Raw genomic sequence first — 16,709 nt, 5'->3', positions numbered from 1 at the left:
CGGGCTCGGAAAATTCCACCCAGAGTCTGTGATTGGAGGAGCAGCTACTCACAGGTTCTGTGTCCCACGCTTGCCCGCTGCTCCTCCAATCAAACTCTGCATGTTTTCCTCCTCCCAATGAGACGCCTGCACTTGCAATTGTTCAGCCCTGGACCACAGAGGAGTCATAATGTAAAGTAATATTATCCAGGGGGTGATTTTTCTTGAATATGCTGCCTCCGTCTTTGGTTTTGCGCGGGCAACTTGTAACGTTGCATAGGAAAATTCGCCCACTGCCGTGTATTTTGAACCCTGATGTGCGGGTGACATTTCTTGATCTGCTGCCCATTGTGCACCTCCCAGATCATTGATGCCTTGTTTTCCAAGAATGTAACTTAAGAGCACTTTGCTATGAATGAGGCCAGCCAATCAAAGAGGGCTGTCAGTTTTGCTGTAGTGCTGGATTCCCTCAGGTGCAAAATTATTCACTGCGCACATATGGCAATCAAGGCACCCTCAGATCAACCAGGAGTGTTCATTAATCACAAAGAATTGCATTCCCTCAATTTTCAGATATTTTGTGATCACCATACGATGATCATGCATGTCCGCACTAGATATTCAGGGAGCTTCCATGACTTATTCAGTCTGTGGTCTGTGCCAGTCACAATGTGCCCCCTCTCACCACACGCACACGCACACAGCATTAGCAGCTGGCAGCTCAAGGAAACCTTCTGAAGATCTGGCTGATGACTCCTGTAAGGACCTTCAAGTTAACAGAGGATACAATAGGAGCCACATGGCCAATAATAGGGCAAACCACCGGGTTGCTCAAGATCAGCTTCAGTTGCCTTGAAAGATCTGGAGGTACCTTTCAGTTTGCCCCATCAAGGGTCTCCAGAATGGTTGTGGCCTGCTGTGCCCTACACAACATCACCGTGCAGAGAGAGGAAGATGCAGAACAATCAGCATCTGATGAGAAGAAAGAGGTGGCCATGATGCTTGCAACTGAACAACTGGCTGCCAGAAAAGCCTGCAACGGTCTCATCCAGGCCCACCATGTACCTGAGGGCTTCTGACAATGCCATCAGTAAGTCTACACCATCCCCCTCACCAAGCACAAATCATTCCAACAGTCAACCAGCTAACAGTCACATTTACATCCTTTCCTCTTCATAAATATTGGTCTTATCATTCATTTGAGGCCACTGTCCAGGGTGAATGGGGATGCAATAAAGTAGAGGCCTGGGGAATTAAGAGTTCAAATAAAGTGTTCCATTCACTGAAATAAAGATCGAAATAAGGCCATTAACATTGTTGTGCACTGTTGCAAAGCCATGCTTTATGAAAAATTACTTTAGTATTTACGAGCTGAAAACCACTGACTGAATTTTAAATGCAACATTCCAGTGACTTGAAACTGTAGATTCAAAATGGCTGAACATTTCCATCACCGTGCGTGACAAATTCCAAAACCATTAAGTAGAGCCAAGCTGTCTAGAAAACTGCAGCAGAGAAAGTTACCCTGAAGGAGTGCAAATTGGATAATCTTCTATCCCATTCACAGAACATCCAGTCAATCACCTGGGTTGGGACTACGCATTAGATGTAATCACCTCAGACAATGAACTCTGGCTGAGAAAGGAATTCGCCCAGCTATAATCTAATCAAGTCGAAACCATTCACCTGGAATACACTAGCCATGGTCACATTTGGGTAACTGTACAGTTGGAGATTGCTAAAAATGGACTCCTCCAATACTCTCTACTGATGTGCATTGCCTCTGGAAATGCTACAGAAGCACACACATTTCCCATTGCTGCTCCACAAGTTCTCTTTTCAAGGGTCACCCCCAATGGTCAGCATCTACATCCAGCTGAGCAGAGCTTGGAGTGTACTGCACCCTCCATTGGAGACTCCTCCAGGCAGCTGATGAGAGAGAGGATCATTGACAAGCCAGGTAACACTCTTTTGTGTTTTAAGAAATGTTTTCTCCAGCTCAGAGACAGAAGAAGAAAAGATGCCCTCGGTGTGGGACTTCCTCTCTTTTCCCATCCATCTTGCAAGTTCAAACTCTGTCTGCTGATCGACTATCCACGTGTCGCAGGCAGAGATTTTTGAAGAACTCAACCCAAAAGCTACAGTCCCCGGAAGAACAGATAAATTGTCCCTCCCCAATTTTAAATTGCCTCGATGCTGAAACCGGAAGGGCCAATGAGCTCGCTGAGCCTGGATCCACCTAAATTATCAACCTATGAGAATCATATAGCTTTAATTTATATTGGACTCTAAGACATTACTTAATCTATCTTCCCACTGTGTAATCTATTTATTTTGTGTGTGTGAATCTGAGTGCATTTTTATTAATTTACTGGGTTAAGTGCAATAAATACAATCCTTTTTTTCTTTTTAAAAGCTCAAGAAACTTGTCTTTTACAGTCACAGCACTTAACCAGTTAAACATTCACTGAATTGGCAAGCATATCCTTTTAAAAATCCTTTTGCATTCAAATGAGGAGTGGGAAAAGAGGACAGCCATTCCATCTCTCCTCACCTGATTGTAACAACACATTCAAGTGAATCCTCTTATACAGCTATTAAGTCTTTCTTAGCCGCTTCCCCTTCCTCCTACATGACTTCAGTAAAGCAGGAGGCACACTGCTCATTCCCCTACTCTGACAGATGAGTTGCTCATGGCAGTTGGAGCCCTTGAGGGCCCCGCCAAAGACTCCCTTATCTCCACCTGCGTAGGGGCAGACTCGGTCATTGAAGCAGCTCAAGGGCAATTAGGGGTGGGTACTAAATGCTGACCTTGCCAGTGATGACCAAAGCCCATGAAAGGATAAAGAAAAAGGAAGAAACATGTGAGGCTCTGTCTTAAGGGGTGGGGGAGCAAGGGATGAGAAGTAGGAATGTCTTGTTCAGATAGTGGTGATATCAATTCAGCATGAGTGGCTGTTAAGTGCTAAGTGGCAGTGAGATATCTAATGCTGTCACCAGGTCTGTGGGCCACCCCCATCGCTCCATCGCCGAAGCCTAGTGCATTTGTCACCATGATGATTTCCAAGCCTTTGTCCAATGGTCAGGATGGCAATGGCTGCAGGTCCACCCCAGTTATCTGCTTCTCCCTGAAGCTGTGTGTTTTCTTCTCCTGCACTGAGAGAAAGAAGAGAGTAATGAATGTGAGAACTAGAACTGAGGATGAAATGAAAACATTCCAGGAAGATAACTGTGATGGATGGGTGTAAGATGGCAACAGGATGAGTGAGAGTGTTGGCTTTACAAACTGAGATTTAACAGGATGCTGGAAAGAAAGGAATGTGTGGAACTGCAAGGTGTACTGGTGAGAGGAGTGATGTATAAGAAAATGATAGGGAAGTTAGAGAGTGATGTATGAGGTGTGTGACACTCACCTTCCTGACCTAACGAAATCATTAAACCTTTTTCAACACTGAATTCAGGTCTTAGGCACCACACTCCTGCTTCCCAACTTCCAGCCACGCCTGTTTAGTTTGGGTGGCTGGCCTCTTCCTCCTATCCAAAGGAAGGAATACCTCATTCTGGCTCTCACTGCCTCCAGCATGACCCCCACGCAAGAGTCAGAAAACCACGCAGCAGCCTTCCTCGCATCTTCCTTCCATGTCCTTGTGCCAGCACAAGAAGCGGTTGAAGCGAATATTATAGGTGCATTGAAGGGGAGGCTAGGCAAGCATATGAGGGAGAAAGAAATAGAGGGTTACAATGATTCAGTTAGATGAGAAAAGAAGCTCAAGTGGAGCAGAAATGCTGACATGAGCTGGTGGGGCCTGTTTCTGTGCCATATATCCTATGTAATCCAATATTTGTCACAAGCAAGGTTTCCTGCAACCATTCTGACTCCTGCCAGGGTCCCTTTAAATAGAGAGCCTACATTCACAGAGTGTGGGTCATCATCATGCCTGCACTCTATGATTGTTTGTGAAACCTGGAAGCGGGATAATAATACCGGAGTTAAAGTTAAAGAGTCTCGGCAAATTCCGCTGATGGAATAAACGGGTTGCCAACCTACTACCAGCCTCCCCACTGCGTGTGGGTCTTTTCTATTAAGATTCCACCCATGAGGTGCAAAGCCACAGAAATTTCAGGCCAAAGAAAGCAAGTGATTAAGAACATAGAATATAAGGCTGGACAGGTTTAGGAGAGATATTATTGTTTACCTTTGGTAAGAGGAGGAAAGAACTATACATAATCTTTTTACAGATCACATAGTTTGCTTTAAGCTTTCTTATGTCCTTTGGAAGCATTTTTGCACGAGGCCTTCAACACGTTTTTAAAAATCCCTCCCAATCTTTTCTTTCTGTGGCAAAATGAAATTAGACTCCATTATTCAGTACTGAACTGCAAAAAGACTTCAATTAAATGTTTGTATTAGTCAGTTTCATCAGTCTGTGTACCACTAGCAGCAAATATTTTTAACAGAATTAAAAAAAATAAGGTATTGTAGTCCCCCTATAATTATGAGCCATATACTTTAAAAATAAACTCGTTACCAGTCTTTTATGAAGGACCTTTCACAATATCAGGCAAAACCAATAGTTTGTCACTCTACATTAATTTCTTTTATATGCTAATTGAAATTTAAGAAAAGTTTTGTAATACAGCACTTGGAACATTTTGCACTTCTAAATTAAGAAATATTCTGCTGACATATTCTAATATCGAGAGAACATTGACACACTGGAGATACATTTCAATAATTATGTATTTTCACACGAGCATATATGCTAAAAATGTTATTGTCTCATCTCTGGAAACTTCCCTTGTTGAGTTTGATGGTGAGCCTGCTCTCAAGCTTCTGCCAATACCATTCTTGGGCCAAGGTCTAAACAGGGTGTGAGAGTGGCCCACAATGACAGGCTGTCTCATTTATACTCAAGGGGTGATCAGGAACTGAGTCTATGTAATTATAACAGAAAGTGTTATAATACTGTATGGCTCAGCATAATGATGGAGCAATATCCTACTGCTAGGAAAACACTGTTAAATTGAAAAATATTACTACATTTAATATTAATGATAACGTAAAATACATGTCATATTTAACTTGTTTGGTGTGACACATGACAAACAGGATTATAGTCAGGTTTAATTTATATGATATTTAAATAAACATCCCTGTTCTTTTTGACCAATTTCCAACATTTCCCTTACACAACACTCACTTGTGATAAAACATTCGTGCCATGCCCATTCTTTGTTTCTCACCCCCAGACAGGACATCCTTCCAATCGGTAACTGCATCCCATCCTATAGCAACAGGAAATAAAACACTATGTAAAATAAGAAAAAACATGTACTGTAAGAATAGGATCAAAATTCTGTCAAATTAAATAATGCATTTTGTAAAATTAAGCATTGTTTCCACTTTTTTTTAATTGAGTAGAATTTTCATCTTTTATTCTTGGCATTTGTTCGAAAACTATTGCATGTATTGTTCTGGAATGTAATGTATTTCCCTTCTCCTCTTCATAGACTCAAACCCAGCTACCATTTCAAAATTGCCATCAAAGGAAAATTGATCAGGTTAAAAAATACACTTGATTGTTAAAGTTTATTTATGAAAATAAATTCCAGGTAAAAGACCTGTAAAGAGCGTATCTTTTTATTTTCTGTTGGACTGGGGATTAAAATTACAATGGCTGCAGGTTGAAAGACATGTCCACTGAAACAGGATGAGAGATACATACAATGTTGTAGTCCTGGAACAGAGTGTGCCATGAAAGACCAGATGGTGCTGGAAAGAAGTCCTGGACCAAGGGAGCTTCCTGGCAACAACATTTTAATTGGCTCTTGACCAGGTTTTGTGTGAGGGCAGTGCAGCAGAATAGCTCCTAGCCTGAAAGGAAAAAGACCTAACACCTCTCTCTCCTGTGTGTGTAAGATTCCAGTAATCCTACAATAATAGCTAGCTGGCTTTTTCTCCTATCTCTGTAACCTGCTTTCTCTCTGAAAACCCCTATCAAGAGGCAAAAGGGAAAATTACTGTTAGAAACATTGAAAGGCAAGTGTTCAACCAGCAAACTAAATACTGAAAGTGCTGGAAGACCACCTCGTGTCATCAACAAGAACTGAAAGGGATTTGGAAGGCATTGATCAAAATCAACCCATTGAATCCTATACTCCGGAATTGGTGCTATTGAACTGTTTTATCCCACTCTTAAAATCCATGTTTTTTTGTGTCTTATGTGCCTTGTATGTGTGTGTTTGGGATTTAAGAAGGGGTAGAGTTTAGGTTATAGAGTTAGAAATTAGCAATTCATATTTATTTTGCCACTGGTTAATGGCAGTTTATTCAATAAACAATTATTTACTTATTAAGTTTACAAACCTGGTGCTCGTATTCTGTTAAGCTAAATTAAACAGTTGGATAGAATTGGGGCAAACTGGTGGCTTGATCTAACTTTTTCACATTTGTCACGGCTCAGGGAACAGTGAGGCTTGATATTACAGCGCACTGTCCCCAGCGAGTTGTGACAGACCCCATAACCCTGATTTTACTAAGGGACAGTTTTTACCGAGTGAGTTCAAAGCTCTCCCGTTGCAGTAGAAGTGAAGCATGAAGATTTGAACTATGATTTCTCACTTGGACGCATTATTAAAATTGCAGGCAGCTCCAGGGAATATTACTGGGTTTGAAAAGCATATGCCAAGAAATACCCGCCAGCTTTGAGTGCATGACCTTGATGCCCAAGATAAAAATCCCTGGAGGTTAGTTCCCACAGGCCTTAGGTAGGATAATTTACCTAGGGGATCTTAGCTGCCCAGCCTGGTCTCCTCCATTTTTTTTACCTGGTGCATTTACACCTGCGTGCAGGTTTTAGTGCAACTGATCATGTCATCCATTGTGTGGCATAATCAGGCTATCTAACCCAAGAAGAACTGGCATCTACTTTTTCATATGGCACAAACATTAGGGGGAGGATCTTTCTCTTGTTGGGCAGGCTCGGCGGGGGTGGTTGGGAAGCCAACCGCTGCCTACCATCGAGGCTGGACCGTGATTTCACACTGGCGGGCCAATTAAGGCCTGCCCAGTGTGAGTCGCGTGCAGCAGCGCTGCCTGTGTGTGTGGTGGGGGGGGAGAGAGAGAGCAAGAGCGGAAGTTCACGCATGCTGGAAAAGCTCCCTAAAGCACAGAGCTGCCTCAGGGAGATGACGAGATTAGAACATTAAAATTAAAGATTTCTAAAATGTTATAAAACATGGTCCCTCATGTGACTCATGAGCAGGGACATGTTATTAATTAAATTTTAAAATTTTTATTTGATTATTTGCTGTTGGAAACCTCATCCTGCCCACGGATGAGGTTTCCTAAAAAATGCAAAGGCCACTAGGCCTTTTTGCCTGCCTGCCAACCGTAAGGTTGCACGGGCAGTGTAAAATTTCATTCACTTACCCATTTATTGCCCTTTTAATTTTTGGCGGGCACGCTGCCGACTCTGGCACGCGTCCGCTGACTGGAATATCGCGCAGCTGTGCAATGAGGTCGGGATGCTCGCCCGACATCATCACCTGTCATTTTACGCTTGGTCGGGTCAGGGGCACAACTGCCCGACGAGCGAAAAATTCTCCCCTAGGCTTCTAGTGAAAAATGGCAATAGTATGGTCACCTGCACTGGAACAAACCTTCCATTAGGTTGAAAACACATAGGCAGAATTTTCTCCTTGACGTGCTGGGGGTGGGCCCTGCACGTCAACGTGAAAAATGACGCGTGGTGACATTGGGCAAGAGTCCCGACGTCACCGCGCACCATCGCGCTATTTCGCTGGGCGGGCGCGTGATGAAGTTCGACGTGTGCCCGCCATTAATTAACAGGTTAGTTAAGGCCCTTAAATCGTCAATCGACGGCGATTTTCAGGCGCCCGCGATCTTCGGGTCAGTGCACGGGTGCAACGGACAGGCGGGTAAGACTTTTTAATGAAACTCATCCACGGGCGGGATAAGGGGGCTCAGTGGGGTTGTCAGTCTGGTCTGAGAGTCTTTATTGCAGAAAGTTTTTTAAACTTGCCTGTGTGACTCTGTGATCTGTAGAAGTTCAGAATGAATTCCAGCAGCTTTCTGTTTATTTTGAACCTTCAGGTCAGCACTCTGCAGTCAGTAATCTTTATCGGGCCTGCAGCTTTCCGGAGGCCTCCCTTTAGCATAGGTATGCGTTTTGACATGTCCACTCGAGGCAGCTCCTCTGAGAAGGAAGGGAGGGCTAGAATAAGGAGGAGGGCAGTAGTGGACAATCAGCCTAAAGGGGAGCCACCTTGAGGAGCACAGGCGCATGCACAAAGGGCGCTGGGCCAAGAGGTTGTCCAAGGTGGAAGGGGCCGCAGAAGACGCCACTATCCAGCTGCCAGGGTATTCAGGCGGCGAAGCAGCTACCTCAATATGACTGAGGTGCAGTGCCGAAGGAGGCACCAACTGTCAAGGGAGACAGTCAATTACATCTGTCAGATGATTGACCCTGAGATCTCCGTGAACTGTGTGGGCAGACACCCCATGCCAGTGCCTCTGAAGGTCACAGTTGCCCTCCACTTCTATGCCTCTGGTTCCTTCCAGGGCTCGGTGGGTGATCTTTACGGCATCTCTCAATCAGCTGTCCACACTTGTGTCAAGCAGGTCACAGACACTCTGTTCAGGCGTTCATTGACCTTCATCCGCTTCTGCTGCGACCAGGCAAGTCAGGCACAGTGAGCCAGAGGCTTCACGGCCATTGCTGGCTTCCCCCGTGTCCAGGGTGCAATCGACTGCACACGTGGCCATCAAGGCGCCAGCAGGTGAACCCGGTGCCTTCGTCAATAGGAAGGGCTTCCACTCCATGAACGTGCAGATAATGTGTGATCAACAGGATGCTGATTTTACAAGTCTGTGCCAGGTAGTCAGGCAGCTCCCACGACGCCTGTATCCTCAGACACTCCCAGGTGCCGGGGTTCTTCAGTGCTCCAGCCCAGCTGGATGGTTGGCTGCTGAGTGACAAGGGCTATCCCCTCAGAAGGTGGCTCATGACACCTCTCCACCATCCAAGATCAGAAGCTGAGCAGCGGTACAATAGGAGCCACGCCTCCACGAGGGCTGTGGCGGAGAGAGCCATCGGTCTTCTCAAGGTGCGCCTCCGATGCCTGGACGGTTCAGGGGGCGCACTCCAGTACCCCCCAGATCGTGTGTCAGTGATAGTGTTCCATGCTGCGCTCTGCACAATCTAGCACTGGAAAGGGGGGACACACTGGACGATGAAGACATTGACGCACTGGATGCGGCTGCAACACGATGAGTCCAGCACTGATTCTGAGGATGAGGAAGCACAAGGGAATGCTGAGGGGCTAAATGCTGACTCGGGACTCCGCCCGCCCGACAGGCAGAAAATCGGCAATGACCAGCTGTGACCACTGGCGCTGTGAGGGCTTGCAGGTCTGAGCGTAACCGCAGGAGGACCTGATTCTTCTCCTGGAGGTGCCTCTCCACGAGAGTCGCCACTCTCTAACCACAACTTGAAGAAGCATGAGGCTCATTGCATCAATGAGGCTCCGTGTGGACTCCTCCACCACAGACACCAAGCGAAGCTCTCATGTAACACTCCCAGATGCTCCCGCACACCTGGCCGCATTTCCTGCAGCTGCTGGGTCACAAACAACTCCAGAGGCACATCATCACGCACCGACTGAGAATGTGCTTGGTCCCCTGCAGTCCTCCGACTGCTGGCACCTTCAGCACTCTCCGACTCTGCCAGCTCCTCCAGCAATTGTGAAGTGCCCTCTCCACTGTGCCCCGGTACACTAACTGATGTTGCAATGCCCATCGAAGTGCTAGTATCTGCGCTGGTTTCCTGCCTCGCAGAAATGGTGCGACGCAGGTGACACTTGAGGACTCTCAGGTGTGAGAGGGGGCATCTGCAATCCTCCTGGCGGCCAGGCTCTGATGATGCTGAAATTAACAACAAGGACAGTGGATCAGTTAGCGTGCACACAGTGACACACTTCATCCCTTTCCCCCTGGCTCATTATGTGCTCAACCTTTCAGAACCTTTGGAGATGAATATTGGTGGGGTAGAAAATAGTGAGGATGATCCCCTTAGATTACAGGCGGATATAGACGGGCTGGTCAGATGGCCTAAGGAATGCCAAATGGAATGTTATGTGGATAAGTGTGAGGTGATGCACTTGGGCAGGAAAAACAAGGCACAGGAATACATGATGAATGGTAGGACCGTGGAAAGTAAGGAGGATCAGAGGGACCTTGCTGTGCATGTCGACAGGCCCATTAAGGTAGTGGGACAGATACATAAGGTGTTTAAGAAGGCAAATGCCATACTTACCTTTATTAGCCAAAGCATATAATATAGGAGCAGGGAGGTAATGTTCCAAGTACAGAAAATGCTACCTAGGCCACACCTATAGTCCTGCGTGCAGTTCTGAAATGTGCTTCACAGGAGGGATGTGATTGGAGTGGAGAGAGTGCAGAGGTCGTTGACCAGGATGCTGGCTGGGCTGGAGAGTTTGACTTATGAGGAGACATAGCAAAGACTGGGGTTATTTCCCCTGGAGCAGAGGAGATTGAGGCGTGACATTATTGAGGTGTATAACATGAGGGGCATAGATAGGGTCAACAGAAAGGAACTTCTCGCCTTGGTGGAGGGATGAGTAACCAGGTGGCATAGATTTAAGGTAGGGGGCATGAGGTTGATAGGTGAGGTGATGAGCAACTTTTGCACACCGAGTGTGTTGGGAATGTGGAACGCACCGCCTGAAAGGGTGGTGGACACAGAAACCCTCCTAACAAGTATGTGGGTGTGCAGTTGCGATGCCATGGCATACAAGGCCATGGGCATAGTGCTGGGAAATGGGATTAGGAGACTTAAGAACGTGTTTGACACGCGCATCCTCGAAGGGCCAAAGGACCTTTTTCTGTGCTCCACACCTCTGACTCTATCACTCTGTAACTGAGCAATGTTGCAACAATAACAAATCAAACAAGCATTAGTGCTATGGATGTTGGGAGGACATAGCGGATCTCATTTAAATACCTGGCCATTCCACCCCAGCCTCACCCACACTAGTTGACCTGGGTGCATGGTGCCTCTCAAGCTCCAGGGCCTCCTTTTCAAAGCAGCTTAACATCAGCAGCTGGGCCTGGCCGCCTCCAGTCCTCGAATGCTCAGACACATTGTGAGCATTCTTCTCCTGAAAAACAGAGAAGACCATTCATTGAGGCAATTTGCACATGGACTCTGCACATGCGCGTCGCACCCCAACCACAGTGGCCCATATCAGGCCTCCAGTGCCTCCTCTCCCCGCTACTGCTGATCATCACACAAAGATAGAATGCCTGCTCCCAACCCCACCCCCCCAACGGCCAGCCTGGACACGTTCTGCGTACATCACTTTAGGACACACATGGTCTTTGCTCCCATAGCAAGGAGGCGCAACTACGTGCAGCGTCGAGAGCAGCAGATGGCTCTTGGCCACGACACCTTGAGGCTCCCCTTCCACCATCTCATCACCGTGAATAGGACATGTGTTGGGCTTCTGAGTATGCGCCTAGTTGCATCTCCTGCAGGTTGCCCCCAGACTAGTCATGTGCGACTAAGAGCAACACGTGGTGCGGGGGAGAACTCATTTCCTCATGAACCACTCAGGCTGATCTAAGCATGGGCACTATCTGCTTGCTCACCCAGCGTACGAGAAATGTCCAACATGGTTCAATGCAGTCACAACAGTAAGACATGGCGGGGGGTGCGCCTCAAAGGCTAAGGCTACCTGCTGGTTTAAATGCCCAATGCCAACATGGTACTCACCCATCCAGACTGCAACAAATTGTTGAAGCGATTATGGCACTGGATCCAGGTGCGCCGCACCACGTCGCAGGAGCTGACCACCTCCGCCGCCTCCTCCCAGGCACGTTTAGTCTTGTGGGGCGGCCCCCTCCTCCTCCCAACCTGGGGGACCAACACCTCCCGACGTGCTTCCACCTCCTCGAGGAGGGCAGCAAGGCAGTCATCAGAAAAGCGATCGGCACATTGGCCCCCTGCTGGCCTACCCTGCAGCCTGCCCTGCTCCTGTAGCAGACCCTGCAGCCTGCCCTGCTCCTCTGCCCTTTCCTCCAGCGTGCCCTGCTCAGCTGACCCCTGCGGTGTGACCTGGAAGTGGCCATTGTGAGCAGCCTACAGGAGGCTGCCAGGTCTTCCTTTAAACAGACTGCCGGGTCGCCATTGGACCCTGTGGTCTGTGCACGCCCGCCGCAGCCCACACTCTCGCTTTCCAACGGGAGTCAGAAATGTGCTGAGCGGGCCTTAATTGGCCCACCCGCACAAAATGGCAGCTCGGACCCAATCGCGGGCGCAATTAAGGCCCACCCAGCGTAATATGGGTTCCGCAGCACTCAGCGCTACCTGTGTGGGCGGGGGGAGGAGGGAGAGTCGGGTCCTGCGCTCATGCACGGAGCTGCCTCAGGGAGATTAAGTACATAATGAAACTTTTTTTACCAATAAAGTGAAAAATTATTCAGACATGTCCCCTCATGTGACAGTGTCACGTGAGCTGAGACATGTTCGTCAATTTAACAAAATGTATTTATTTTATTAAACCTTCAGGAAACCTCATCCCACCCGCGGATGAGGTTTCCTGGAAAACGCGAAGGCCGCTTGGGCTCTTTGCCTGTTATTGTTATTAACAGCATTGTTAATGAGCTAAATTACTTTCTTAATGGCCTTAGTAACCCTTTGGCAGTTCCGTGGGCGCGCAGTCACCTCGGTGCGCGCCCACTGAATACAATACTGAAATGATGCGCAATGACGTCGGGCGCACGCCACGTCATTTTACGTGTTGGCGTGTCGGGCGCATGCCCTCGCACGCAGACAGCAATATTCTGACCAATGTTTACTCTCCAGTTACAGGAGTAACAGATAAACTTAGGCACCACAATTTCTTGAGAGAAAGGAAAATTAATGTCGAACAAAACTTTGGACATGTTTTTGGAATAAAGGGAAATGTACTGTGTGCATGCAAGAATCTGGTCAATTTTGCATTTGAATGTTATCAATGGAAACACTGGGAGCATTGAATTGGGAAAGCATGTTCATGTAGTTTACAATACTGCACCCATTAATTTTAATGGTTAGAAAATCATGGGTGGTGTGAGTTAATTTAAGCATTTTCATTCCCAATGAGCAAAGTTCTCCATTGGGAACTCAGAGGATAATTTTATCCCACATCCTTATGCTTTGTGCCAATAAACTGGTAGTCCATCTAAAGCAACCACCCCAAGCGTGCAGTGGAATCTAATTTGCTTATGTAATGCTTACTGCATTGTGTCCAGACTCTTACCAATTGCCAGTAAATCATTTTTCATAATGGGAAATGTGGTTCAACAGATTACTTGAAGATTATTTATTAACATGATAATTGGCATATGATTCAGCTTAAAAACTCAGGTTGACACCCTTTGGTAAACTGGAAACAAATTACACAGGAGAGAAGGTTATGAAATGCAACGTAAGAAGCCAACAGAAGCTACATCAGTGACTATTCTTCCAAAAGCAAAGTGACAAAATATGTAAATCTACCCTTTGGAAATGGGTAACACAATTGAACTGCATGGGGCAAAGCACTACCAAGTGTAATAACAACTACATAAATTTCAGCTGACTAACTTAATGTGGACAATAAAGACGTTTCCAACATTTATAATTACTGCAAACTAAAACAGAAACAGCAAAGAAGTTAATAAATATGCAAGAATTTCAAAAACATTTTTTGTATGATTTTTCTGTTCATCACTGGTGTTAAAAACTAAGGGAGATTTCAAAATACAGTAGAACCTTTGTTATCGGCATGCTTGGGGAATGGGTGCTGTCGATAAACAAAAATGCCGGTTAATGGAGAGTTACATCACTCCGGACACAAGACAAGGTGCAGTATATAGCATGTACAGAGAGGTGGTCACGCCGCAGGCTAAGATTTCACAGGCAGGAAAGGAATGGGTGACCACCAGGCAGAGCAAGAGGTCTAGGCAGCCAGTGCAGGAATCTCCTGTGGCTATTCCCCTGAAAAACAGATACTGTTGGGGGGAATGGTTTCTCAGGGGAAAGCAGCAACAGCCAAATTCGTTGCACCACGGTTGGCTCTGCTGCACAGGGGAGGAGTAAAAAGTGTGGGAATGCAATAGTTATAGGGGATTCAATTGTAAGGGGAACAGAGAGGCATTTCAGTGGCTGCAAACGAGACTCCAGGATGGTATGTTGCCTCCCTGGTGCTAGGGTCAAGGATGTCTCAGAGTGGCTACAGGACATTCGGAAGTGGGAGGATGAACAGCCAGTGGTCGTGGTACACATTGGTACAAATGACATAGGTAAAAAAAAAGGGATGAGGTCCTAAAAGCAGAATATAGGGAGTTAGGAAGTAAATTGAAAAGTAGGGCCTCAAAAGGTAGTGATCTCAGGATTACCACCAGTGCCACGTGCCAGCCAGAGTAGAAATACCAGGATATATCGGATGAATACGTGGCTGAAAAGATGGTATGAGGGGGAGGACTTCAGGTTCCTGGGACATTGGGACCAGTTCTGGGGAAGGTGGGACCAGTACAAACTGGACGGGTTACACCTGGGCAGGACCGGGACTGATGTCCAAGGGGAAATATTTGCTAGAGTGGTTGGGGAGGGTTTAAACTAAAATGGCAGGGGGATGGGAACCTATGCAAGGAGTCAGAGGAGGGGGAATCAAGAACAAGAACAAAAGACAGAAAGGGGAATAAGAGAAGTGATTGTCAGAGAAATCAAGGGCAAGAATCAAACAGGGCCTCAGTGAAAAATAGTGGGAACGGGACAAGTAATGTTAAAAAGACAAGCCTTAAGGCTTTGTGCCTTAATGTGAGAAGCATTCGCAATAAAGTGGATAAATTAACCACGTAAATAGATGTAAACAGGTATGGTATAGTCAGGATTACGGAAACATGGCTGCAGGGTGACCAGGGATGGGAAATAAACATCCAGGGGTATTCAGTATTTAGGAAGGACAGACAAAAAGGAAAAGCTAATATCTTGGTGGAGTTGCTTTGCTGGTTAACGAGGAAATTAACGCAATAGTGAGGAAAGATATTAGCTCCTACAATGTGGAATCTGTACGGGTAGAGCTGAGAAACACTAAGGGGCAAAAAACGTTAGTGGGTGTTGTATATAGACCCCCAAACTGTAGTGGTGGTGTTGGGAATGGCATTAAACAGGAAATTAGAGCCACATGCAATAAAGGAACATCTGTAATTATGGGTGACTTTAATCTGCACATAGATTGGGCAAATCAAATTAGTAACAATACCGTAGAGGAGGAATTCCTGGGGTGTAAACGGGATGGTTTTCTGGACCAATACGTTGAGGAACCAACTACCGAACAGGCCATCCTAGAGAGGGTATTATTTAATGAGAAAGGAATAATTGGCAATCTAGTTGTGTGAGGCCCCTTGGGGATGAGCGACCATAGTATGATAGAATTCTTCATCAAGATGGAGAGTGATATAGTTGATTCTGAGTCTAGGGTCCTGAATCTTAATAAAGGAAACTATGATGGTATGAGGCGCGAGTTGGCTATGATGGATTGGGAAACGTTACTTAAAGGGATGACGGTGGATAGGCAATGGCAAACATTCAAAGAGTGCATGGGTGAACTGCAACAATTGTTTATTCCTGTCTGGCGCAAAAGTACACTAGGAAAGGTGGCCAAACCATGGCTTACAAGGGAAATTAGAGATAGTATTAGATCCAAGGAAGAGGCATACAAATTGGCCAGAAAAAACAACAGACCTGAGGATTGGAAGCATTTAGAATTCAGCAAAGGAGGACCAAGGGATTGATTAAGAAGGGGAAAATAAAGTACGAAAGTAAGCTTACGGGCAACATAAAAACTGACTGTAAATGTTTCTATAGGTATGTGAAGATAAAAAGATTGGTGAAGGCAAATGTAGGTCCCTTACAGTCAGAAACAGGGGAATTTATAATGGGGAACAAAGAAATGGCTGACCAGCTAAATACATACTTTGGTTCTGTCTTCACAAAGGAGGACGCAAATAACATAACAGAAACATTGGGGAACACAGGGTTCAGTGAGAGGGAGGAACTGAAAGAAATCAGTATTAGTAGGGAAATGGTGTTGGGGAATTTGATGGGATTGAAGGCCGATAAATCCCCGGGGCCTGATAATCTACATCCCAGAGTACTTAAGGAAGTGGCCCTAGAAATAGTGGATGGTCATCTTCCGAGGTTCTATCGACTCTGGAATAGTTCCTACAGATTGGAGGGTAGCTAATGTAACCCCACTATTTAAAAAGAGAGGTAGAGAGAAAACAGGAAATTATAGACCAGTCAGCCTGACGTCGGTAGTGGGGAAAATTCTAGAGTCCATTATAAAAGATTTAATAGCTGAGCACTTGGAAAACAGTGGCAGAATCGGACAGAGTCAGCATGGATTTACGAAATCATGCTTGACAAATCTTCTGGAATTTTTCGATGATGTAACTAGTAGAGTTGATGAGGGGGAGCCAGTGGATGTGGTTTATTTGGGCTTTCAACAAAGTCCCACATAAGAGATTAGCGTGTAAAATTAAAGTGCATGGGATTGAGGGTAGTGTATTGAGATGGATAGAAAACTGGTTGGCAAACAGGAAACAAAGAGTAAGAATAAACGGGTCTTTTTCCGAATGGCAGGCAGTGACGAGTGGGGTA

At 46.0% G+C, this 16,709-nt stretch overlaps 1 protein-coding gene across 4 annotated transcripts in view; it reads right to left on the bottom strand.

Moving 5' to 3' along the window:
* Window positions 1–16,709, bottom strand: part of abcd2 (ATP-binding cassette, sub-family D (ALD), member 2) — a 146,073-nt gene that overhangs the window by 36,541 nt on the left and 92,823 nt on the right. For 3 of the 4 annotated variants that reach the window (XM_078553517.1, XM_078553519.1, XM_078553521.1), the window contains one exon: window positions 5,181–5,265. In XM_078553517.1, the coding sequence (XP_078409643.1) occupies window positions 5,181–5,265 (85 nt within the window). Of the gene's footprint in view, window positions 1–3,548; window positions 4,316–5,180; window positions 5,266–16,709 lie in introns of those variants that run through there. The other variant, XM_078553518.1, reaches the window with a different exon arrangement.

Source organism: Cetorhinus maximus, chromosome 12, assembly GCF_964194155.1.
Source record: "Cetorhinus maximus chromosome 12, sCetMax3.hap1.1, whole genome shotgun sequence".
NCBI classification, from domain to species: domain Eukaryota; kingdom Metazoa; phylum Chordata; class Chondrichthyes; order Lamniformes; family Cetorhinidae; genus Cetorhinus; species Cetorhinus maximus.
The sequence above is the reverse complement of the archived record's forward strand: the minus strand, read 5'-3'. Positions and strand labels throughout refer to the sequence as shown.